The sequence below is a fragment of the Ochlerotatus camptorhynchus genome, unplaced genomic scaffold, assembly GCF_037179485.1.
Source record: "Ochlerotatus camptorhynchus isolate MF236.1 unplaced genomic scaffold, CSIRO-AGI_Acam_v1.1 ptg000094l, whole genome shotgun sequence".
Lineage (NCBI taxonomy): Eukaryota > Metazoa > Arthropoda > Insecta > Diptera > Culicidae > Ochlerotatus > Ochlerotatus camptorhynchus.
Genome location: NW_027040584.1, coordinates 5,308,553 through 5,334,973, shown reverse-complemented (window position 1 = coordinate 5,334,973; position 26,421 = coordinate 5,308,553). Strand labels below are relative to the sequence as shown.

The window sequence follows — 26,421 nt, the reverse complement described above, 5'->3', positions numbered from 1 at the left end:
CCATTACTAATTCTAGGATTTTTTGTGCAGAAATGCTATTTTAAGTACTGAGCAATGCTGCTTATCAAATTCATGATTTTAAAACGGGAAAGCTTAAAAAAACTGCATCGAGCGTTTTACCTCGGGCTGTCTTCCCTTACCGGCACTAAGCCACTCACCACTCAGTGGGAAGCTGTGTCATCTTTCCACCTGGTCGCTGTTTGTTGTCGTTCTACCGTTCTACCCTTGCATGATGGGCTAAATGTGGCAGCGCTTGAATGGTCCAGCGGAATGTCGCAGCTGGTTGGATCATCGTTTCACTTGATGTGATTTTTTTTTATATAAATGAAATAGATTGTAAAGACATATGCGCATCACCGTGACGTGTCTGTTCCTCTCGAAAGGTGAAGATGGATATTGATGCTTATCGTAGCAAACGACCTGATCTGTGTGCATCAACCCAACTCAAATGGGCCGTGATTGATTCGTACTGCAAACATCCATTAAATCCGCCACGGTGGGAAGCTTTAAATTGGCCATAAAAAATGGCCAAGTGTGCAATAAACCTCGGTCCGCGGGGCTGAAACAAACCAGCAGAAAACAGCACATTTATTTCTTTATTACAAAATCCGTCGTCCGCCAGCAGCTTTACCCATCCATGATGGAACATTGTTGATTTTTAACGTTTTGTTCTTTTTTTTTCTCCCCCCTCCAGGATCGTGGCCGCTCGGATGGATACTGTGTGATATATGGATCTCATTAGATGTTCTACTGTGTACGGCGTCAATCCTTAGCTTATGTGCAATTAGTATAGATAGGTAAGTGTGTTGCCCGTTCACTGTGCCCGTGGGTGGGTTTGTTTGTGATTCTTTGTTTTGTGCATACTCGGAAAAGCACATTTAATTATGGAGAGGGAAAACACGAACGATGGTATTCATTTACGTTGGTTTACTTTTTTTATCGTGGGGGGGGGGGGGATTTTCAACGTGCTGTTGCTGAGGTGTTAGTTGGTACTGCGTTCGAGGATTATTCACCATGTGGTTACTAAAATAACGGTGGTTTGAAATGTTCCTGAAATGTATTATGCCTACAGCCGATCATTTCCGATAAAAGCACAACCTGCTTTATTCAACTCGACACTCGGACGCACACTTGCAACTAGCCTTGTGGAAACCCCTGATCCTATCATCGCAGTCGAGCCTATGCTGCCAGCGTTCAACAGTCGTCCCAGCCCTGCGTTTGAGTTAGGAGAGGGGGTCTTCCAAACTCCAACTGTAGGCAAGTATAATCAGCAAGCAACAACAGAGTGCCATTGTATATGTCTGCTCCACGACAATTGTGGTCTGAAGATGACATTAACAGTATACCAGCTCCACCATACTAGAAGCCGAGACGCTCCACAGAAAATTCATCGGAAGAAGCATCCAGATCCCCTGATCTAGCTCCTCTGATCCGAAGATTGACGACTTACACCATTATGATGAATCAACTTCTGGGATGCACTGCCGTTGGCATCATGGAAGCCCCCGAGCCCCCCGCCACAGTCGAGCCATTCCCACCAGCGACCTGCAGCCGTCCCGGCCCTGTGTGTGGGCCTGGTGAAGGGGTCTTCCAACCACTCGTTTACGGCAAGTATGAACTCGTCCATGTGAATTCAACAGTTGATCCGCCACTTGGTTTCAGTTCATTTTCGCTTATGGCCACCATTTCGAGCCTTTCTACGCCAGGTGATCTTTCGCTGCCTGATAGTTCACCGTTCTCTCGTTCGGATCCTGGATAAGTTACCATTGACACGGCTCGCACCGAACCCTCTAGCGGTTTACGGGTCTACTATCAAAACACCAGGGGGCTCATGACTAAATTGGACGATGTTTATCTGGCTGCGCTTGACGGGGAATATGACGTTTATGTATTCACGGAAACTTGGCTCGATAGGAGGATCAATTCAGTGCAACTGTTTGGTGACTCTTTTACTGTCTACCATAATTCATCCAACAGCATTCGTACTCGCGGTGGTGGTGTCCTCATCGCTGCTTCCAACGCATTCGCCTCCTGCGTAATCACCGACTAATTATTTACTACAATTGAAGCGGTTTTGGTTAAGGTCAACCTCACTTCGCGGAACATCCTCATTGGAGCGGTGTATATTCCCCCTGATCGTCGACATGACTGTAGCACAATGCAGCTTCATCTGGATGCTACATAATTTGCATCGTCCATGACTGATATAACGGATGTGCTTCTTCTGCTTGGTGATTTTAATCAGCCTGGGCTTAGCTGGTCACCCTCAGGCCAGGGTTATGCGTTTCCAGATCCGACTGCATCTTCAACTACTCCTGCCAGCAGCTTGTTAGTTGACGGCACGGCTTTTCATGGACTGAGCCAGATAAACCTTGTTCCCAATTTCCAGTCTCGTTTTCTTGACTTGATTTTTTTATTAGCGAAAGTGCGCTTCTGGACAGTGTCGTCGCTGAAGCGCCTGACGTCATCGTTCCTCTTGACAATTTCCACCCTGCTTTGGATATATCTATCGCGAACGGATCTCAAATTCGTTTTGATGAAACCATGACTGCCACTCGGCACAATTTCCGGAAGACCGATTTCCGTTTGCTGAGGCGTTCCTTGTCCCGGATCAACTGGAACGTGTTGAATGACCTTGATATCGATACAGCAGCCGCTCGCTATAATAGCCTTTTGCGCGACTGTGTTTGTGCTTCAGTACCGAAGTGCCAACCTCCAAGTAAACCGCCTTGGTCTAACGCTACTCTCCGCAACCTGAAACGAGTGCGATCTAGAGCTCTCCCGTGCTCTCACTCATCGACGATGTACCCTTACCAAGCGGAATTCTTCAATTGCCAGCAATGATTATCGCCACTACAACAAGCTTCTTTACAAGAGGTATGTAATTCGTACTCAACATAATCTGCAATGCCACCCCAAGGGATTCTGGTCGTTTGTGAATACGAAGAGGAAGGAAACTGGACTGCCGTCAAAAATGTTTCTCGGCAATGACGTAGCATTGACAACTGAGGACAAATGCAGCCTATTTGCTAGGCACTTCTTAAGCGTTTTCTTGAATGACTCCCCATCGCAAGCAGAAATTGAGCGAGCCGTCCGTGATGTGCCAACCGACGTTGTAAACATGGATGTTTTTGCCGTAGATGTACAAATGGTTCTCTCTGTGATGAGTAAAACCAAATCATCATTTTCACCAGGTCCGAGTGTTATTCCATCTGCTGTCCTAAAAAAATGCTCCGATATCTTAGCTGCTCCGTTGTCCTTGCTCTTCAACCTGTCACTTCGTCAACAGATATTTCTTGCACTATGGAAACGCTCTACTATGTTCCCTGTTTTCAAGAAAGGAGACAAACGCAATGTGGAAAACTACCGCAGGATTACCTCGCTTGGGGTTGAATCTAAGTTGTTTGAGTCGCTGATAAATTAGAGATTGTTTGCTTCCTGCAAGCATTACATAAGTACATGTCAACATGGTTTCTTTCCTGGCCGCTCCGTGGAAACTAATCTCGTCAGCTTTACGGAAAATGGAAATTCAAGTGGATGCCATCTACACTGATCTTAAAGCTGCGTTTGATAGAGTTGTGCACGACGTTCTGCAAGCTAAGCTTGAAAAAATTGGATGTTCTGTTTCCTTCTGCAGCTGGCTTAGATCGTACCTCGTGCAACGTGAAGTTACTGTGTGCATCGGAAACTACTCATCGTACTGTTTCTCGAACAGATCAGGAGTTCCACAGGGCAGCACTTTGGGACCACTGCTCTTCCCTTTATTTGTGAACGATGTAACGTTTATTCTACTACGTGGAGGGGAATTGTTTTTACCGATGACTTGAATATTTATCTAGTCGTTCGAGGCTATGCCGACTGTTTAGAACTACGAAACCTTCTTAAAATCTTTAATGATTGGTGTGAACGTAATTTTATGGTCCTATGCGTCTCAAAGTGCTGCGTAATTGGTTTCCGTCGAACTAGGACTGCCGTTTTGTTTGATTATAACGTTGCTGGGACTGCAGTTCAACGTGTCGATCACGTTAAAGACCTCGGTGTCATGTTGGATGAAAAGCTCACATACACTCGCCACTTCTCAACCACGATCGACAAAGCTAATCGTCAGCTTGGATTCATGTTCAAGATATCTAAGGAATTTCGTGATCCTCTGTGTTTTAAAGCCCTTTATTGTTCATTGGTACGCTCACTACTGGAATTCGCGTGTGTTGTCTGGAATCCCTACCAAGCAGTATGAAGTGGACGATTCGAAGCTGTTCAACGCAAATTCGTCAGATACGCACTGCGCTATCTTCCATGGAGTAACCCGCTGAATTTACCACCGTATGCTGACCGCTGTCGTTTACTGGGTTTGGATACTCTTGCTAAGCGACGAAACATATCGTAGTTCGTCTTCGTTGCTAAAGTTTTACTCGCAGAATATGATGTTCCTGAGTTACTGGCCAAAATTAATCTGTATGCTCCTGCCCGAACACTCCGTCCGAGAACCTTGCATCAATTCAACGAAGCCTCTGACCTATTTGACTTTGACATCAATGCCTCCAGGTTTCGTCATCGTTTGCTGCCGGCAAATTTTTAATTTTTAATGAATGACTACGTTTAGATTTAAGTGTTTCATTGAGACTATCAAGTCAGATGGACTATAATAATAATAAATAAATGGAAACGGTAGCCCATATTTTACACCAAATAAACAATAAAATGCACTCTAAAGTTTTGAAAATCTAAAAATCTTGTCTAAAAGTTCTTACAATGTTATTAAGTCTGGGTAAGCTCATAAATCTCAAAATTTTCATTAAAAATAAATAGAGATAATAATGGCTTAAGCACGTTAAAACCTATTATCGTCAGGGGCTAATCGAAGTCTTTGAGTATTTTTTGCAGAGCCCCCCACTTATAACACTAGTTTACAGCATTTTTGAACTCGGTAAGGTGATGATCATTTCCAATGCAAAATCCTACGCTGAATTCAATGCCGTGGTCAGAAAAAAATAAAGTAGAGCCATTTTTGAGATATACAAAAAATTTGACTTGTTGAATTTTGGACAAAAGTACGATTACTAAAATGTCAATATCTTTGGAACTAGTGCACCAATTTTAAATCTTTTTTTATGAAAATGAAGCTAAATAAATTTTCTATCTTTCACTAGAATATTATGTCTTAATTAAAAATTTAATTTTGCAGTCATTTAAAAATTTACAGCATTTTTTTTATTTTTCCTGCGAATTTTTCATAAAAATCTTGTTTTAATCAACATTTTTAATAAAATAAAAAGATTCAAAAAATCATTCCATAATTTATTCTTAAAGTCCATTCAAAACCGGAGAAAATGAGCCTTTAATGGATGAAATCGGTTGGAAATTGTCGAAGTTATGAGCATTTTTGTAAAACAATGTTGCTGAAATACAACAGCTTTAGAGTTCCTTTTCTAGGTGTCGTTGTAAGCATCCAAATCGCATGTAAAGTTTTCATGGGAGATTCTTTTCTCTACATATCAATTTGATTAAGGCATATCAGGATTTAAAACCGAGTTGATACAAAAGAAATTTATTTAGGTTTTATTAAAAATGATTGAGAATCGAATGACTTTGTCTTCGATGTTTTGAACTTGTTTCTCGAATCAGAAACCAACAATAGTCACCCATCATTGCTTCATCCCAAAACCCTTGGTAACGACGTTCCATCATCTTCATTTGTTGGTGAAAACGTTCGCCGTGCTCATCACTCTCGTCACCAAGATTTTCCGGGAAAAAATCCATGTGAGAATGTAGGAAATGTGTCTTCAAAGACATATTCACACCTGTGTTCAGTGAAATAAAAGGATTTGAAATTAATTATATGTAACAAACACAACATTTTTGATTTATACCTATTTTCTCATAATTTTTGAGCAATTCATCGACGGCTTCCTCATAATCTGGGCTTCTGAAATTTCCTAAAAAGGTTGTGACAACACGCTGGAACGATTTCCACGCTTCTTCCTCATCTGGTGTCAAAACTGTATTGAATGCGGAATCATTGAGCAGTTTTTTGATCTGTGGGCCAACAAATACACCTTCCTTTATCTTTGCGTCAGATAAATTTGGAAATACTGATTTCAAGTACTGGAATGCCGGCCCTTCTTTTTGCAATGCTTTGACGTAATTTTTGAATAGCCCAAGTTTTATATGTAGTGGTGGAAGTATTATGCGTTCTTTTACCACAAGAGGATCATTTTTAACGTTGTCTTTACCAATTGTGAAATTATCCCGTTTTGGTCAATCTTTTCGGACGTAGTGTTCCTTACGAGCTCGACTGTCCCATTTACACAAAAAACACATATATTTTGCGTATCCCTGTTGCAATCCAGTCAACATGGCAACCACTTTAAGATCGGAACAAATTTTCCAATTGTGTTGATTGTAATTTATCAAATTGAGCAATAGAGCCATTGATTCAAACGTTTCCTTCATATTAACGGCATGAGCTAATGGAATAGAAGGTTTCTCATTCCCTTGATGCAGGCTTTCAAGCTCAACTTGCTTTTTTTTTTTTTTTTTTTTTTAATTTATTTGTACAGGCTCAATCGAATAAACTTTACAGAGCCGAGTTATCATTTGCATTATACATGATTCATGTCTTAAATCTAGAGTTAAAGGAATTGAACCGATTACTCGCGGTCGTCTCGAGGTTAGTGGAGATTTACAATTTTTTGGATGGGGAAAGGGAGAAGGAGGTTTGAAATATGATTTATTATACAAATATTTAATTAATCCTAAAACATGAACTTATTTCTATTCATCTTGAAGACAAACATAAAAAAAAAACTACACGCACAATACACAAACTAAACACAAGGTTAATCAAACTTACAATCTAAGGTTAGTATTCTTAAAGTAAACATATATGAGTTTCATAAACTCCAGATCACGTCTAGCCAAAATATCCCGAACTGGAACATTAGGTTGTCTACCTCGAGCCCGAAGGGAATCGCATAGCTCAGATCTGACTCCACGATGCTCAGCACAAGACCAAAGGATGTGATCGGCGTCTTGGTAACCTTGTCCACATTCACAGAGATTGCTGTCTCCCAGCCCAACACGAAACAAGTGAGCGTTTAACGAATAGTGATTGGACATGAGGCGAGACATCAGACGAATGAAGTCTCGACCCACATCCAACCCCTTGAACCAAGGACTCTTCGACACCTTAGGGATGATCGAGAATAGCCATCGTCCCAAACTTCCTTCACTCCATTTATTTTGCCAGCTGGCGAGCGACTGTTGACGATAAATGAAGAAAAATTCATTGTAGGCGATTTGTCGATCGTAAATATCGCCTTGCATAGCGCCCACCTTAGCAAGTGAGTCCGCCTTCTCATTGCCCGGAATCGAGCAATGAGATGGGACCCATGCAAAGGTGATGACAAAAGATCTTAAAGATAAAGCACTCAGAAGCTCTCGTATTTTCATGAGAAAATACGAGGAGTGCTTTACCGGCCTTATGGATCGAATAGCCTCGACAGAACTGAGACTATCCGTAAAAATAAAATAATGATCTGGTGCAAGTGAGGCGATCGTTTCTAGCGTATAATGTATTGCCGCCAGCTCAGCAACATATACGGAACAAGGAGCTTGAAGCATTCGAGAGGCGCTATGAAATTCGTTATAAATACCAAAACCAGCGGACGCCTCTATTAATGATCCATCTGTGAAGAACGATCTTGCGGAATCAACTTGGCCAAACTTTGCAGCGAAAATTGACGGAACAATCATGGAACGATGATGTTCTGGGATCCCACGAATCTCCCGCGTCATGGATAAATCAAAACTAACTGAATTGCCGAAGTCGGAGAAGCATACACGATGAGGATTATGCTGTGAAGGGCTGACATCCTGAGTTATGTACACGTAGTACAATGACATAAAACGAGTTTGAGGGTTAAGCTCAAGAAGCTTCTCAAAGTTTTCGATTACCAGTGGGTTCATAACTTCACAACGGGTGAGGAGCCTGAGGGACAATTCCGAAAACCGATCCGATAGTGGCAACATGCCCGCCAACACTTCGAGACTCATCGTATGAGTCGAGTGCATGCATCCTAACGCGATACGAAGACAACGATACTGGATACGTTCCAGTTTGATGATGTGAGTTTTAGCCGCCGACTGGAAGCAAAAACTACCGTACTCTAAAACCGATAAAATCGTTGTCCGGTACAACGTTAGAAGATCTTGCGGATGAGCTCCCCACCACGTTCCGGTAATTGTTCGGAGAAAATTGATCCTTTGTTGGCATTTTCGTCTCAGATACTCAATGTGGGATCTCCAGGTGCATTTGGAATCGAACCAGACCCCAAGATATTTGAAAGACATGGAATGAGTGATCGGTTTACCCAAAAGTTGAAGCTTTGGTTGTGCTGGGCTATGCTTCCTAGAAAAAACGACCAACTCAGTTTTCTCCGTGGAGAATTCGATACCTAGCTGGATAGCCCAAGTAGACAAATTGTCTAAGGTATCCTGTAAGGGTCCTTGCAGGTTGACCCCTTTGGGTCCTGTCGTAGACACTACGCCATCATCTGCAAGTTGTCTCAACGTGCAGTTGTCACTTAGACAATTGTCAATTTCTCTGACATAGAAATTGTACAAAAGGGGGCTTAAACATGAGCCCTGGGGGAGACCCATGTAACTAAATCGAGAAGCTGTAGAGTTTCCATGAGAAAAGCTCATGTGTTTCTCTGACAGCAAATTGTACAAAAAGTTATTAATTAATGGGGAAAGGCCACAAGCGTGGAGTTTGTCTGAAAGGACTTCAACCGATACTGAATCAAAAGCCCCCTTAATATCCAAGAACACAGAAGCCATTTGCTCTTTTTTAGCAAAAGCCAACTGGATTTCTGTGGAAAGCAACGCGAGACAGTCGTTCGTTCCCTTACCCCTACGGAAACCAAATTGAGTATCTGAGAGTAGGTGGTTCGTCTCAACCCATTTGTCGAGGCGAAAAAGGATCATTTTCTCCAACAATTTTCGAATGCACGATAACATCGCGATGGGACGATACGAGTTATGATCTGACGCGGGTTTTCCAGGCTTTTTAATGGCTATAACTCTCACTCGCCTCCAATCATCTGGAACAATATTAAACTCCAGGAACTGACAAAACAAGTTCAACATGCGCCTCTTAGCGACGTCTGGGAGGTTCTTCAACAAGTCGAACTTGATCCTATCAGCCCCCGGAGCCGAATTGCGACACGAAAGGAGCGCGAGTGAGAGCTCTAGCATTGAAAAAGGCTGGCTGATCTCGTCTACCGAATTCGTCGTTTCGCGAGGAATCATCTGTGCCGGCACGGAATCAGGACATACTTTTCGCGCGAACTTGAGAATCCACCGATCCGAGTACTCCTCGCTCTCGTTGTTTGAAGACCGGTTACGCATCCTTCGTGCCGTGTTCCAAAGCGTATTCATCGACGTTTCGCGCGATAAACCGTCCACGAATTGCCGCCAGTATCCGCGTTTCTTGGCTTTGATGAGGCTCTTGAGTTCGTGTTCAAGAGTCGAGTACGCTTCGAAATACTCGGGTGTTCCGCGTTTCCGGAAAAGCTTAAACGCGTCGGACTTTTTACGATAAACCTCAGTGCATTGCTGGTCCCACCAAGGGGTAGGAGGTTTCCTACGAAAAGACGTTCCTGGAACCGGCCGAGTTTGAGCTCGAAGCGCGCTGTCCAAGATCAGATTGGAGAGGAAGTTATATTCCTCCAACGGTGGAAGCTCTTCTACCGACGACACGGCTTCATCTATCGCGGTCTTGAACGTTGTCCAATCGATATTACGGGTGAGGTCGTACGCGACGTTAACGGATTCCGACGAATTGAACCCACTGGCAATCGAAATTTTGATCGGCAAGTGATCACTACCGTGGGGATCCTGGATCACATTCCACGTGCAATCCAACGATAATGAATTAGAGCAAAGTGTGAGGTCTAATCTACTTCCATTTGAGGATGGACCAGCCAGACGTGTTACTTCTCCATTGCTAAGAATTGTCATATTGAAGTTATCACAGAGGTCATATATCAAAGTAGAACGGTTGTCATCATACAGTTCCCCCCAGCCTGTACCGTGGGAATTAAAATCTCCCATAATCAACCGTGGAGTAGGAAGAACTGAACAGATATCTGAAAGTTGTTTTTGACTAATCGAAACTCGGGGAGGAATATACACAGAAGCAATACAAAGGCTCTTGCCTTTAACAAAAGCCTGACATGCGACAACTTCAATACCTGGAAATTGTGGAAGATTCACTCTATAGAAGGAATGGCACTTTTTGATCCCCAAAAGTACTCCTCCTCCACGCGAATCCTCACGATCCAGTCGAATAATGTTAAAATCATGAAAAGGAAGATCGATATCTGAAGAGAGCCAAGTTTCACATAGAGCAAATGCATCACAATCATTATTGTGAACCAAAAACTTAAACGATTCTATCTTAGGAATAAGACTTCGACAATTCCACTGTAGAACAGTGATCAAATCCCCGACCTCGTTTGGAAAATTATCCATCGAAGGAGATGATTGCTGCAAGGAGGGGCCACTTTAATGTCAACTGCTTCAAGAGGGTTTTCACAGTAGGAAGCATTGCCAGAACAATGCTTTTCAGAGGATCAGAAATATCGAGGTAATTGAGGATACTGTCCACAATGTTATCAAATGAGAACAACCCAGATGAAGAAGGGGCTTGTGTTCTGAAAATTGGGGCATCGGGGGTTTTGGATGTCCCCGGGAGAGGTGGAAAATCCTGGGTATAATCAGTTCTGCGGAATCCAGGAGGAGTAGAAGTCTCCTTTTTTCCACCACTCCTTGATTTGGGCAAGCTGATTTGGGGTTCTTGATCTGCAACTTTCCGCGAACGGATGCGTTTTCGTTTCCGGGCAGAACCTTCCGGAAAACTGAAAGAAACTCCCTCCTCAGCCAAGTCAGAGCCAGACTCGTCATCTGACAAAAGAGCGAAGGGATTTGTTTCGTTGGTCGATGGCTTGGCTGTCTTAAGCATTTCTGCAAAAGACCGCCTGGAACGTTCTTTAAGAGAGCGCTCTAGTTTTTCCCCGCGTTGTTTGTACACCGGGCATGACGAGAGACCATGAGGAGTTCCCTTACAGTACACGCATTTTGGTGCAGTGACTGTGCAGGCGCCATCCTCGTGCTTCTCCCCGCATTTGGAACAGCGTGCCTTGCTGCCACAGTGGGACGCCGTATGTCCCAACTGCTTACAGTTTTGGCAGTTCATGACCCGGGGAACGAACAAGCGCACAGGTAGTCGAAGTTTTCCCAGCTCGATGTAGTGAGGAAGGGCTGAACCAGAAAAGGTCACACGGAACGAGTCTGTGGGGGTAAAACTCTTTTTACCCTCGCTGACAGATACTGAGCCCAGTTTTTGGACATCCAGTATCTTCACCGGGGGGAGCAAGGGGTTCTTGAAACGGCCAACCGCCTGCTTCTCCAAGATCTCGGGGGTCAGACTCGCTTCGGTGACCACACCTTCGATCTCCACATCACGAGCTGGTATGTAAACCCTGTACTCAATCGTAAAGAGCTGGGAGGCAGCAATCTCGTTAGCCTGCTTCAGGTTAGAAACGACAACACGAAGTTTATTATGCCTAACCTTCGTGATTTCGGTCACGGCTGAGTATCGCTTCGTCAGATCAGTGGAAATTTGCATCAAGTTCAAAGGTTTGTTTTTGGGCTGAAAGTAGACAACCCATGGCCCAGTCGAGTCATCTGGATAGGCTCGCGATCGGGGGCTTTTCTGAGACGAACCATGAATGACAGGACGTTTTCGTCTTTTCTTGCCATCGAGTGGCAAACTGGTGTCATCTTCCGACAAAATGTCCATATCGTCTTCTGACGAGACGTCCATTTTGCCGTACTAGTGGGAGCGGTAAACGCTCTTCCACTGAAACGATGCTTAAAACCACACAGACACAATAAACAGAAAAAAACTACAAACACAGAAACACAAAATTAAATTTAACTGATGGGCGAGAGAAAGAAAGAAACAGGAAAAAAAAAACTTATCTGCTATACTACTACCACCGAGTGATTACACAGCAGCAGCGGAGCGACGCGCAGCGTAGGTGACCTTCGATGCGCGTGTGCGGGCGATCTTTGTAGTGGTGTGCTTGTATGAGGCTCGGCACTCAGCTGGACACACGATGATGGATGACCGGTATAAATGCGGAGGCAGATGCTGACACTCGATGACGATGATCTGTGTGCAGGTATGCGTGATCACGCACCGATGAAGCGCAAATTGGTTTGCGAATATGCAATTGCAAGTGAACAATTTTCTTTCCGATGGCGCCGAAAACCACTTTCTTCTCAGAAAAACTCACTTTCAGATAATTGTTTAGCCGGGTACTATGCCAGTAATCACTAAGCGAGAAAAAACTGATAATTTAAACCAACCGAATACCGAGAAAACTTCCGAAATACCGGAGCGCGAAACAAGTCGACTGTACTTCTTGCTAGGTCGCAGTGGGATCCCACAGCTCAACTTGCTGCTATCGATCATATGGCTCACCAAACTCTTCAAACAAGCCGTTTACGTCATGGCAAAAACATGCCTTGTCCTTTGTAGAATAATATTTGTCAAATTTATTGTGACGATTCCTGTGACAAGAAATGTTGACCTCCTTGCTCAGCATGTTGTGTTCTTTCAAGCGTGATGCCAGCAATTCGAATTTCTCCTTCGGTAAGTCGAGATCTCGCACCAAATCATTAAATTCGGATTGTGTAAACAGTTTTGGGTTTCTTTCCAATTCCACCTCGAAGTCTTCCTCGCATTCCTCCTTGAATTCCTCCTCACTTTTTGTAACGGTCGATTCAACAGAGGGCGCTCGTTTCCGCTTTGGATAAACAGGATACGGGACCGAACTTGAATGTGGAACAGGTTTTGTCATAGAAGCCACTTGTGGATACTCAACTGTTTTGTGATGTCCTTGTTGCTTAACTTTTGTCAAGCAGAAATAACAATCCGTTGCATGACAAAACGGTCGACGCCATATGGTGGGCATGTAAAAGGACAAATAGCGACTGACAGATAACAAATAAGTGAGTTAGTAAGTAAGACATTAACACTTATCAAAAATAGATGAAGTAAGATAATGTCGATCAGGAAAGAACAAAGCACTACCATGCTGTACATAAATTGTTTATATGAAAGTTATCAAAAAATCAATTTACCTTGCGCCTGACATCCACCTAGCCAAGCACGTTTTGCACGAACTACATAATACTTTTGGAATCCACGGTTCGTCAAAGTCTCCAGGATCAATTTTAAAATAAAGCCTGTATGCAGTTTGCAACGAAGCTGTGAAATTGACCGATTTTGTAAATATATAGTTGCCACACGCGTAACAAAACTTTTGAGGATCATTTTTACACTTGAATTCACGTTTTGTCGTATACATCGTTAAGCAATGTAAAAGAAAGAAAGCTGTCAAATTGAGTTGGTTGCGTTAGGTTCTCGCCGAGCGGTCTCACAAACACTAGCGTAAATTATATTGTTGAAAATATCCCATTTAATTTTGCGTGACAGCTGGTAGTGTTAGTGAAATGCACCGTATGCGTACACGTCCGCAGAAAGGCTTACTGGAAGTGGTGCATGAACCTAGGAGCGGGACAACGGCCAATCTTGGAACGTTCAATTTCCATGATTTTACAAAAAATTTCATAATTTCGACAATTTCCAACCGATTTCAGGTTCATTTTCTCCAGTTTTTAATGGACTTTAAGAATAAATTATGGAATGATTTTTTGAATCTTTTTATCCCATTAAAAATGTTGATTAAAACATGATTTTTATGGAAAATTCGCAGGAAAAATAAAAAAAAATGCTATAAATTTTCAAATGACTTCAAAATTAAATTTTTAATTAAGACATAATATTCAAGTGAACGATAACAAATTTATTTAGCTTCACTTTCATAAAAAAAATTTTAAAATTGGTGCACTAGTTCCAAAGATATTGACATTTTAGTAATCGTACTTTTGTCCAAAATTCAAAAAATCAAAAATTTTGTATATCTCAAAAATGGCTCGACTTTTATTTTTTCTGGCCATGGCATTGAATTCAGCGTAGGATTTTGCATTAGAAACGTTGGTCAACCACTAAAGTTCACACTTTTTATGTTGCTTTGTAAACTAGTGTAATGAAAATAAGTGCAACTTAACTTGTGTTGGTTTCTATATTTCAAATAATAGTGTTTTCATTTCCCCTGTAAATTCTAAACGGGTTGTCTGATCGTTCAATCGTCAAGAGACAAATTGAAGGTAAATATATGTGTATCTTGCTAAACTTATCAATGCTGATGGAGAATCACGATTAACTTATGGAAATGGCTTATTTTCTACAAAAAAATGATTTTGATGAAAGTAAATTTGAAATATCTCGAAAACGGTTATATTTAGGAAGTTTATCGATATGAGCACTATCGTTTGAAATGATTTTTATAATCATATATTAACATCAAACTGAATATTTTGCCGTAAATAATGAAATTTTCAAAAATGCCTCAAAAGTTGCTCTTAGAAAAACTTTTTTATTATTATTATTTAGCTTTATTAAGGAGGCTTTCTCTTTTTTATTAAAAGTTTGTCCATCCTAGAGTTGTTTTCAAAACTTTGGTTTTCTATTCAAATTTTTATACAAAAAATATAAAAAAAATCCTCCTACGTAGACAATTGTCCATACATTTTTTTTTAAATTTGTATGGGCCGTAGATAATTGTCACCCCCCCCCCCCCTAAACTGTCTACGTAGTTTATGGACAGCCCCAAATATGGTTTTTTTGTTATTTGAATTTTGAGGTTTATTTTTAATATTTTTTTGTAAAAAAATGAAAAAAAAAATCCGCGTATATTTTATTTATAAAGCCTTATTAGTTTCCTACAACTCCTTCTTAGTAATTTTTTTTCTGCAACCAACGGTATTCGACCTACATTTTTTTTAAAAGTATGTGTGCAAAAACACATAGGTCCTTTTCAAAAATTATCCTTGAGTCAAAAGGGTCTCCTCTCCTGCGGAAAATACTTGGTCTATCATACTGAAAATATGGGCAAAGTATCATCCAAATTGAAGATGGTCGAGCACGATTTCAGGTTTTTTCAGCTCATTCTGGATGGAATCGCTCTACTGCAACTACGACGGTGATTACGACAGTGACTACGACGGTGCCTACGACAACGACAACAGCGAATTTGTAACTTATCATTTGTCTAGGATATAACACCTTTGCCCGGTACCTCCACTAGTTCTTCATGTCCGCTATCTGTCACTTTTTGCAAAAATATCTAATTGCAATTAGCTTTGTTGTAATACTTCCTGCATTACCATGGTCATGGCGTATCCAGCGAGGCATATCCAGCGAGGCATCCTTCAGCTTACTCACAATCTCCGACACTCAATGCAAATCGCCATTCAGTGTCCTATCCCGTAGCACGTAGAAACGTCATTACTTTTCAGCTGCGTACCAGACTTCAGGTGGTATTAATCAATGGAATATACATTTTTCTTCAGTTTCTTTATGGGAAGATCACAAAAACTGTGCGGAAAGGAGGCCACTATAGCAAAAGTGAGTGTCACGATTATCATCAATGATCCTGTAAGTTTACTTACCCAAGTAACACAAACTTATATAATAATGTTGAGCAAACTTCTACACAACCAAAACGAGTGATACAATGGTTATATAAGCTGTTATAGAACATGTGTGCTGCTTAGGTACCTTACCAAATCAGGCTAAGGCCTTGTTGTCCTCTGAAGTCGTCTCCACTCTACTCGATTCATGGCCACCCTTTGCCTGCCTTGTAGTCTGCGATGGGTCCGCAGGTCGCCTTCTACTTGGTCAATCCACCTGCGCGCATTTTCTTCTTGTTCTTTCTGGGTCGCTTTCGAGAAGCATTTTCACTTTCCCATCAGCTTGTGCAATGCTTGTGTTTGTGCAAACGTCCACTACCTGTGTTCTTACCCTACCAGCTGTGTGTTGTATTGTATCTCTATACACTATCAATAAATAGAGTAGTATCTCGAATACCTCCGCCATGGCAGGACGGTCAAGCAAACTGTGTCTTTTATTCATACATCCGTAAATAAACACAACGTAGGAAAAGTTCTGGCAAGAACACTCGCCTTTTATAGTGAGTACGTTCCTTGATCAGAACTGCCATAGTCCACGGTGAATCAAGAACGCGTACATACTCAGCCAGACGGCTACCATGAGGGCCACACCATCGTGGCTGGAAGTGGAGCGGAATCCTCGGAGTCAATGGCGTCAAACACTAAACATCTTCAGTTCGATATGGTTTTCACGATTGGTGGTTATATCGGCTTAAAAACGTTGCCCGCAGGTATCGAGCGATTGGTCACGGCACCATTATGATTGCGCACGGGCAGAACTTCCCTACGTTGCACAGTGGGGATTTTGGCAGCAAAAAGGCTTGAAATTGTCTGCCGCTTAAACCACATATGACTTCCTTTGGGAAAAATGTCAGGGGCTAAATGCTAACACGAGATTCAGGTTTTTTTTTGCGGTGAAAAGGAATCTAAGCATCAAATGTGCTTGTTTTCATACTGTGTACGACAAATAAATACATGTTTAGCGCCTGATTTACCCCAAAATCCTCTATCAATTGAAAGCATTTAAACTGGTTTATTGGCTTGGAAATTTCCAAATATACCATTTAGAAGCCAGTAAGTCAGCTTTGACAGTGGGGTCAAATAAGTCATGTGTCAAATATACAAGTTTGTTCATGTTGAATGACATGTTAAAAATAAATATGTACGCTGTACAAAATACTCAGTAAATTGGTCCAATAGTCTAAAAGACCAAAATTAGGCATGTTTAAGTATAAACCTTGTTTTGCACCGGTCCTCTTGTTACTTGATTTATTTGTTAAGTTACTTGAATTTTATGCCTTTTTTTAATTTGGTTCGAAAATTTAAAAAAGTCAACATAACGGCCGTTTTACTATGTTTACAGGTCTACTGATTTTTTTTTTTTTGGTTTTCGTAGGTATGAGAGCGACAACTAGTACTTTTCACTCTCTCTTTCTTACCAACGCAAATCTCGCCCGCGGACGCCAAGCACGCTCAAGTCTGTACAGTTTTAATCGTGCATAGGGGTAAGAGGGGCATAATGAGCATACCGCACTCCAGTTCTAAACTTCTAATTGTTCAAATTAAAATTAATTGGTAGTAGGTTCAATATCACCATTGCAATGATTATTGAGCAATGAATTTGCTTCAAACCATAAGAAATCTAAGGCTAAAACACAGGAAGCTCACTATGTCCCACCTGTTCTCTATGCCCCTTCAATCCCTTCACGTATGCTCCAATAAATGTGTCAGCTATGCTTCAGATTATAAAAGTGTATGTGATGTCAGCATTGTTTACATCTAAGTTGAAACCAATACCTAGGAAGTGGATATTATTCCTGGACATTTTTCAAATTGTTAGAATGAAGGAATATATATTTTTCATTGTTGACATAGATTTCTTTGGTATTTTTAACAAAAAAATACTGTAAAATACTTTTTTAACAAAAAAATACTGCCTGAATCTGCGGAATCAATCCCGGCAATTGTGGAAGCTTGGATACGCCAGTTTAATCGTCGCTGGCAAACAGTGCATTGTGAAAAACGTTTTTACGAGAGATACTCAAGTTGGCTTAATTCATCCTTCAAGGTTGATATTTTTGTTAAACTGATTTAAATCAAAAGTTGATAATATTTCAAAACATCTGCAAATTTCGTAAAAAAATGCTGCGTTTCTTAATACTTTACTACGTATTCCAGGGCAGTAGGGCCTACAAAATTAATAGTTTAGCATAATTTAACTGTGCGCCCTACAAAAATCAATCATTTAGAATTCAAAAGCCACAGTAATTATCTGGCTGCATTACTGCACAAGTGTACGCACATAAAAACCCAAATAATCAACTTTATAAATTCTGAAAATATTTTTTTTTACTGTTTGGCGTTTGAGCCAAGGTTTGAGCATGAGCGTATTTGGCGGTATTCGGTGTTCAATTAACCGAATATTTTTAACCAATTTCAAGAGAATACTATACAGATCTTATACATGAATAACTTAGTTCGTTGAAATAGCAGTATGTTTATATCAGTACAAAATATAGTTTATACATTATCAAGCACTCTTTGATGTAGGTTATCATCTCTTTGTATCATTTGTAATTTATCAACGACTTAGTTGAAACTTTGTGAAATTGTTGTCTTTTTGTGAACATGCCTTTTTGCAAAACAATTGTTTGCCTTACAGCTTTGCTGAACACAACAAGACGTGATCCATCTTTGACGTAAATTATGGAACGTAAATAAACATGTCAAGTAAACGTAAGTGTTCCCAAACCGAAGCATGCGCAACTCGTCGAAAAGTACGATTGATTGAATTTATTTTCTTGTTTCTTTCAACTGATTCTTATGTCATTTGGGCCGCTAGCATGTGTCGGTCTCAGGGCACGGCAATTTACATGAGTTTTTGGTAGTGTGTACTCAGGTGTCATCTGTTTGATCCCGCACAACTCATGCATATGTATATTTATATGTATACTAGCTGAGTGTGCCCGGTCTTGCTCGGGATTCAATATTAGCTTGAGTTTATGCGCCGATTTAAAAAAAGCATGCTATATTGTATGTAGCCCCCCCCCCCCTATTATCTAAGGGGCTACCCCCTACGATTATCTCCTTATACCCCCACACTCGCCCCCACATGCCTAATTTAGTTCCATTTGCTTGATTAGTTCTCGAGTTATGCAGAAATTTCTGTTTCATTTGTATGGGAGCCCCCCCTTACAGAAGGGGGAGGGGTCTCGAACCATCATAAGAACCTACAAATTTTCACGCCAATCGGTTCAGACAGACAGACAGACAGACAGACAGACAGACAGACAGACAGACAGACAGACAGACAGACAGACAGACAGACAGACAGACAGACAGACAGACAGACAGACAGACAGACAGACAGACAGACAGACAGACAGACAGACAGACAGACAGACAGACAGACAGACAGACAGACAGACAGACAGACAGACAGACAGACAGACAGACAGACAGACAGACAGACAGACAGACAGACAGACAGACAGACAGACAGACAGACAGACAGACAGACAGACAGACAGACAGACAGACAGACAGACAGACAGACAGACAGACAGACAGACAGACAGACAGACAGACAGACAGACAGACAGACAGACAGACAGACAGACAGACAGACAGACAGACAGACAGACAGACAGACAGACAGACAGACAGACAGACAGACAGACAGACAGACAGACAGACAGACAGACAGACAGACAGACAGACAGACAGACAGACAGACAGACAGACAGACAGACAGACAGACAGACAGACAGACAGACAGACAGACAGACAGACAGACAGACAGACAGACAGACAGACAGACAGACAGACAGACAGACAGACAGACAGACAGACAGACAGACAGACAGACAGACAGACAGACAGACAGACAGACAGACAGACAGACAGACAGACAGACAGACAGACAGACAGACAGACAGACAGACAGACAGACAGACAGACAGACAGACAGACAGACAGACAGACAGACAGACAGACAGACAGACAGACAGACAGACAGACAGACAGACAGACAGACAGACAGACAGACAGACAGACAGACAGACAGACAGACAGACAGACAGACAGACAGACAGACAGACAGACAGACAGACAGACAGACAGACAGACAGACAGACAGACAGACAGACAGACAGACAGACAGACAGACAGACAGACAGACAGACAGACAGACAGACAGACAGACAGACAGACAGACAGACAGACAGACAGACAGACAGACAGACAGACAGACAGACAGACAGACAGACAGACAGACAGACAGACAGACAGACAGACAGACAGACAGACAGACAGACAGACAGACAGACAGACAGACAGACAGACAGACAGACAGACAGACAGACAGACAGACAGACAGACAGACAGACAGACAGACAGACAGACAGACAGACAGACAGACAGACAGACAGACAGACAGACAGACAGACAGACAGACAGACAGACAGACAGACAGACAGACAGACAGACAGACAGACAGACAGACAGACAGACAGACAGACAGACAGACAGACAGACAGACAGACAGACAGACAGACAGACAGACAGACAGACAGACAGACAGACAGACAGACAGACAGACAGACAGACAGACAGACAGACAGACAGACAGACAGACAGACAGACAGACAGACAGACAGACAGACAGACAGACAGACAGACAGACAGACAGACAGACAGACAGACAGACAGACAGACAGACAGACAGACAGACAGACAGACAGACAGACAGACAGACAGACAGACAGACAGACAGACAGACAGACAGACAGACAGACAGACAGACAGACAGACAGACAGACAGACAGACAGACAGACAGACAGACAGACAGACAGACAGACAGACAGACAGACAGACAGACAGACAGACAGACAGACAGACAGACAGACAGACAGACAGACAGACAGACAGACAGACAGACAGACAGACAGACAGACAGACAGACAGACAGACAGACAGACAGACAGATTTGACTCCACATTCTCCTATAATTGTTTCCAATAGTTCATCAAAGCTGACTTACTGGCTTCTAAATGGTATATTTGGAAATTTCCAAGCCAATAAACCAGTTTAAATGCTTTCAATTGATAGAGGATTTTGAGGTAAATCAGCGAGCCGTTCATAACGACCGGCACCATCAACGGCCAAATATACAAAGAAGAATGCCTTCCGAAGCGCCTGATGTCCTTCCTCCGGTCTTACAAAGGTGACCCTCTGTTTTGGCTGGATCTGGCATCGTGCCATTACGAGAAACCGGTGATGGAGTGGTACGAAGCCAACAATGTTGTTTTTGTGCCGAAGGAGGCAAATCCGCCAAACTCGTCAGAACTTCGCCCAATGGAAAAATTCTGGGCGATTATGAAGGGCAAGCTCCAGAAAACAAGTATAGCACAGGATTTGATGGGCAGCGTGGCAGGTGCTGGCACTTAGCCTAGGAGAAGAGGTTGAATAAACCAACTTTGCAAAAACATAGCTAATATGTGTTTATTTATTCCCTGAGAGTTTCAAACATATCCAACTTGAAATGAATTTTTGGTGATCAATTTTGTCTGTTGTAGATTTGTTCGAGTACAGTCTTACATTTCTGTTCAAATTCGGCCATTTTGAAGCCTTGCATAGCAACACGGAAACGTCACTTCTAACCGTAATTAGGTCTGAAACAAAGTTTTGGGGAAGAAGTAGGTCTATCTTGGAAAATTATACACGATAGCTTTTTAAAGTAAACAATTAAAATAATTGTATGAATATAGTCATTATGTCATTATGAGAATTCAGGACCGTATTTACCACGTCCGAATATCTTTCGGATGGTCTTGGTACCCTGGGGGGGGGGGGGGGGAGTGGACAACAACTAGTATGTGCCAAAATTCATAATAGGGCACTTCAAGTCACATTAGCTGTACCGATGGATATATTATGGAAACATATGATGTAAATTAGTAAATTTATAAATTTGGTTTTCCGAAAAATGGAAGTCGGTATCTTGGATTTCGTAATTATTGAACAACGAATTCCTGCCTCTATATGTCGTCCCCATTCCGAAAATATGCTTATTGTATTGTATTTGAAGGTTTTCCGTAAAGTTTAACTCGCCATCTTTGTTTCCAAAATGGTCAGACAATGATTGCCAGCCCCTACACGTCATCACCATTTAGACAATATGCATATTGTGTTGGGAATTTGAGGGTTCTCCGAAAACTGCCATTCCAACATGATTAGAATCCGATTTCTGGCCTCTGTATGTCGTTCCCATTCCGAAAATTTGCCTATTGTAAAGTGTTTGAGGGAGTTCATTAACCCGGAAGTCACCATCTTGGATTCCAAAATAGTCAAACAGCAATTTCTAGCCTTTTCACCATAGCCGGTCGAACTCCAGACGAATCTAGAACCTCACTACCATTCATACTGGCGACATCGCTCTGATGAGACAACGAAACCCTACCCCAAGCTCCTCCCCTTTTCCTATCCTTCGACAATGTACCCCTCTAACCTCGAGTAAGCCGCGAGTATTCGGCCCAACTCCTACTAGGCATAGAATTAAGTGAATTTTGTTACAAACAAAGAACAATGAATTATCGGCTCCGTAAAGCTAACGCGATTGTGCCTTACAAATAAACGAACTAGATAAAAAAAAGAAATTCTAGCCTCTTAATGTCATTCCTATTCAGAAAATATGCATAGTGTAAGGTATTTGAGGGTTTTCCGTAAATCCGAAGTCGTCATCTTGGAATCCAAAATAGTCAGACAACGATTTCCGGCCTCTGCATGTCGTCCTTATTCCGAGCATATGCAATAAGCCTTTCTACCCCGAAAACCCTCACATGTGTTCGTAAAACTAATGACCGCAATTGTCTCAATCCAAGTTCATCTGCTTCGATACTCGGTTGAGTCAAACGTCTTCGGGATATGTAAGGTAAGGTGGAGTGGCAGGCGCTTGTTTATATGTTTGTTTTTAATATTTATTCAAATGTTTTTCACCCAGAATTATCAGATCAATTTGCTGAGCTATCATATGAAAAACTGTTCATATCATTTGTTTTTTTTTTAAGTACGAGAAAAAAATGCCGATGTTCATATTACACCCAGTTCCCCTATTTGCCAAAGGCAACCCGATCGCTTGCTTTACTCCGAAAATTGCTTTCCACCCACAATTATGTTAGTTTGAAAAACACATCCATTGGATTCCATCGGAACGTAAAGAGCAACTCAAGTTTTGCTAATGGTAGCAACATTCCTCCCGACTGCGCTTAACATGTTTATATTTTCTGTCTCCGAGCAAACCTCGGTCGCGATAAAGTTGAAAACCCATTCTCCCAAGAATCTCGTCTTAAAATTCACCAACGTAATCGCCTTTGAAAGTTCAGTCAGACCTCAATCAACCAATGATGTCGAAAATCGATGAGCCGGATCATCGAAAGTGCGTGCATCACCACAGAGAAACATTCGGCGACGGAACCGTCATCTTCGGAGAAGAACGAGGAAAGGAATGGCTTTGGGCAGATAAGGGTTTGTTTTTTCTTTGAAGAGGGTTCCCAGAAAATTTTGTTTGCATTACTTCGGTGGAGGGCACTCAGTTGAATTCTCTTCGTAGCCAAACAGTCAGCCAGTTGCACTTCAAGCGTGATGTGAATGTATTTACAAATGAGAATTTGGGATTAGTTCCTTCCTCAAATCAGTGGGCAGTGGAAACAGATAATTCTTAAAATCGTACCCCATATTGTTTGCCATGTCGAGCCTCCAAAACCCCCCGCACAGTAAGGGAAGGTTCGATAGTAACAATCACCAGCGCAATAAATCCTTCTTTCATCCGAATCACCCTGGGTCAGTTGCAAGCGACCGTAAACAGACGTGAGGATAAGTAACACATTGTTTGACCGGCCGGACCCTTCTCGGAAGTTATTCGCACACATGGGGGGCAACGTCAGAAATATGTACATCCCTTTTCAGACATGTGCAGCACCGTGCACGTGCCCAAATCTCCCCGAAAAATTTCAATTTTGTTTGCTTTTGTTGTTGATTCCTCTGCAATCGATTTCCGGCGGCAGTTCGGAACATTCCCGGTTGCTATGTCAGAAAGGTGGGCCATGGACATAAAGAACAGTTTTGAATAACATAATGGCCAACTTTTCATAACTAAAATAACAGTGTCGAAAAGTACTACTTTTCGACGCTCTTTTGAGTCCAATACTTTCGAAATTCTGAAAAACATTTTTTATTTTTTTATACGTACTTGCAACCTCGCTAACATGGATTCAAATGATTTTCAAATACGTGCATCACAACAGAGAAACATTTGGCGATTGATCCGCCGCCTTCGGAGAAGGAGGAGGAAAGAAATGGCTTCGCACAGATAAGGGTTTGTTTTTCCATTGAAACAGAATTCCAGGAAATCCAGGATCCTAAATTAAGGTATTGTTGACCTTTCGGATTGATGGAAGCATACCTTAAGTGTCGAGCGGTTTTGGGACAATTTTATTTTTATCAGTGATTTGATGAAAATTAAGCAATAGACTACAGATTTTTTCAAAATCAGTATAAATAAACAAGATCATGGGGGCTCCGTTGGTAAAGGTGCAGCTACTAAGCAAGACCATGCTGGAGTTGACCAGGTCTGTAAATGCTCATTACAGCAAAATGCTACTTTTCGAAATTATGAAACTATGAGATATTATCTTTTTATTTTATTTAGCTTTATTTTATTTTATTTCATTTTATTTTTTACTTACTTTCATCTAGCTTGACGCTTTAATGAAATGTAGCCCTTTTGAGCTGGTTGACTTTACCCGAAAGGGCATAAAAACCTTATATATTTTGTTCTAGTCACATTACAAGCTAATTACATTGAACAGTTACACAAATTAAATAAGGTCATGCTAACAAAATACACTATCAAAGGTCAGAAGATAAAAAATTAAAACTATGTCAATGGGTAATTAAACCTATGTCCAATCGAACGAAGAGCCATGCTGCGGTGGGCGATCCTGTATGCAAGCCTGATCGTCAGTCTCATTTGTCATCTGTCCAGAAATCTACGTTGAAATGCTGCAGGGGATGAGTTGAAGTCGAAGAACTGGCAAACCTCATTAAATATTGCCGTCATAAATCGAATCGAATCGTGTTGGCCATACCCATGGCATAGCGTGCTTCAAGTGACAAGAAGTCTCGCAGTCGTATAACTCTTTCGGGTGCGTAGACGTTCAGTTGGGCAAGTATTTCTGCTGCATCGATGTTCATGCGGCAGTAAATTCACAGGATCTTGCCATGGAAGACTACGAAGAGCATATCTCACAAATTTCTTTTGAATTGATTCATATCTACTTATCCAAGTGGTCTGATATGGACACCACACGACAACATTGGATTCTACAATCGAACGTACTAGTGCACAATAAAGTGACCGGAAGTAGTGATGATCACGAAATTCATTAGCAACTTTGAAGATGAATCCTAGTTGTCTGTTGGCCTTTGTGATGATACTATCATAGTGAAGCCGATCTACTTCAGCAACGGTAGACGTATTCGAAATCGGCCAGGACTGCTGCGGGTCGGCCAACCAGGATGGACCATGCTTCCACGCCTCGTTCTTCACAAATTCCTCAACTGACAATCCACGTGAGACGAGATCTGCAGGGTTCTCTGAGCCAGATATGTGATTCCACCTGCCACCATGAGTGTAATGTTGGATTTCCGATACCCTGTTCGCCACGAATGTCTTCAACGAGCTAGGAGGTGCGCGAAGCCAGTATATGCAGACTGAAGAATCTGACCAGAAATACGATGCTGACACGTGGACGTTGATTGACTCTTTGATGCGGTGATACAGATGCGCAGCCAATACGCAAGCACAAAGCTCAAGTCGGGCGATGTTCAGTCTTTTTAGCGGCGCCACTTTACTTTTCGAAGCCAATAGACGAATCTTCACCACTCCCAGGGCGTTTTCACAGCGGACGTACGTGCAGGCTCCATGTGCAGCTGTTGAAGCATCGGCGAAAGTATGCAGCTCTACTCTAGCCTCCGGCAAGAATGCATAACTGTCGATTCGGTAAGTAGCGATCTTTGGTAGCTCACGCCGGAAGTTCTCCCATTTTAGCTGAATGACATGCGGTACGGGATCATCCCAGTCGCACGAGAAATTCTTGCATCAGGATCTTCGCTGTGACAACGACGGGTGCAATTTAGCCGAGTGGGTCGAAGAGCCTAACTATGTCGGAGAGGATGGACCGCTTCGTGGGTGGATCATCACGTTGCTGTATTTGGGAATCAAACCTCAGTTAATCGGACTCTGAACTACAAACTCGATTGAGTCCCAATCTGGTCGTTTTCGAGTCCTTGTAGAACTTCTAGGCGGTTCGACGTCCACTTTCTCAACATGAAGCCACCTTTTTCAAGCAATTCCGAAAGCTCCCTCCGAATAGAATTTGCTCCTCCGATGTAGTCGTCCACATAAAAGTTTTTGCGTACTGATGGACCAGCTAATGGATATGCATCACCTTCATCCGTCGTAATCTGCTGGACAGTACGCGTCGCGAGAAAGGAGGATGGGGCTAGTCCATATGTCACGGTTAGCAACATGTTAGTTTGAACGGGAACATCTTTGGAGAACCGAAAAAATATGTATTGCAGAGGACAGTCATTACGGTGCAGCAGTACCCACCTGTACATTTTCGCTGCATCGCCGACGAGAGCCAGGGGTACGTCAAAAATCGAACGATAATAGCGAGAAGGTCATCTTGAACCATCGGACCCACACAGAG

General features: G+C 42.1%; 1 protein-coding gene across 1 annotated transcript in view; it reads left to right on the top strand.

Annotated features, from left to right (window-relative positions):
• Positions 1-26,421, top strand: part of LOC135698751 (alpha-1D adrenergic receptor-like) — a 204,412-nt gene that overhangs the window by 114,829 nt on the left and 63,162 nt on the right. Inside the window, exon 3 of the mRNA XM_065218878.1 lies at positions 695-797. Within this exon, the coding sequence (XP_065074950.1) occupies positions 695-797 (103 nt within the window). The remainder of the gene's footprint in view (positions 1-694; positions 798-26,421) is intronic.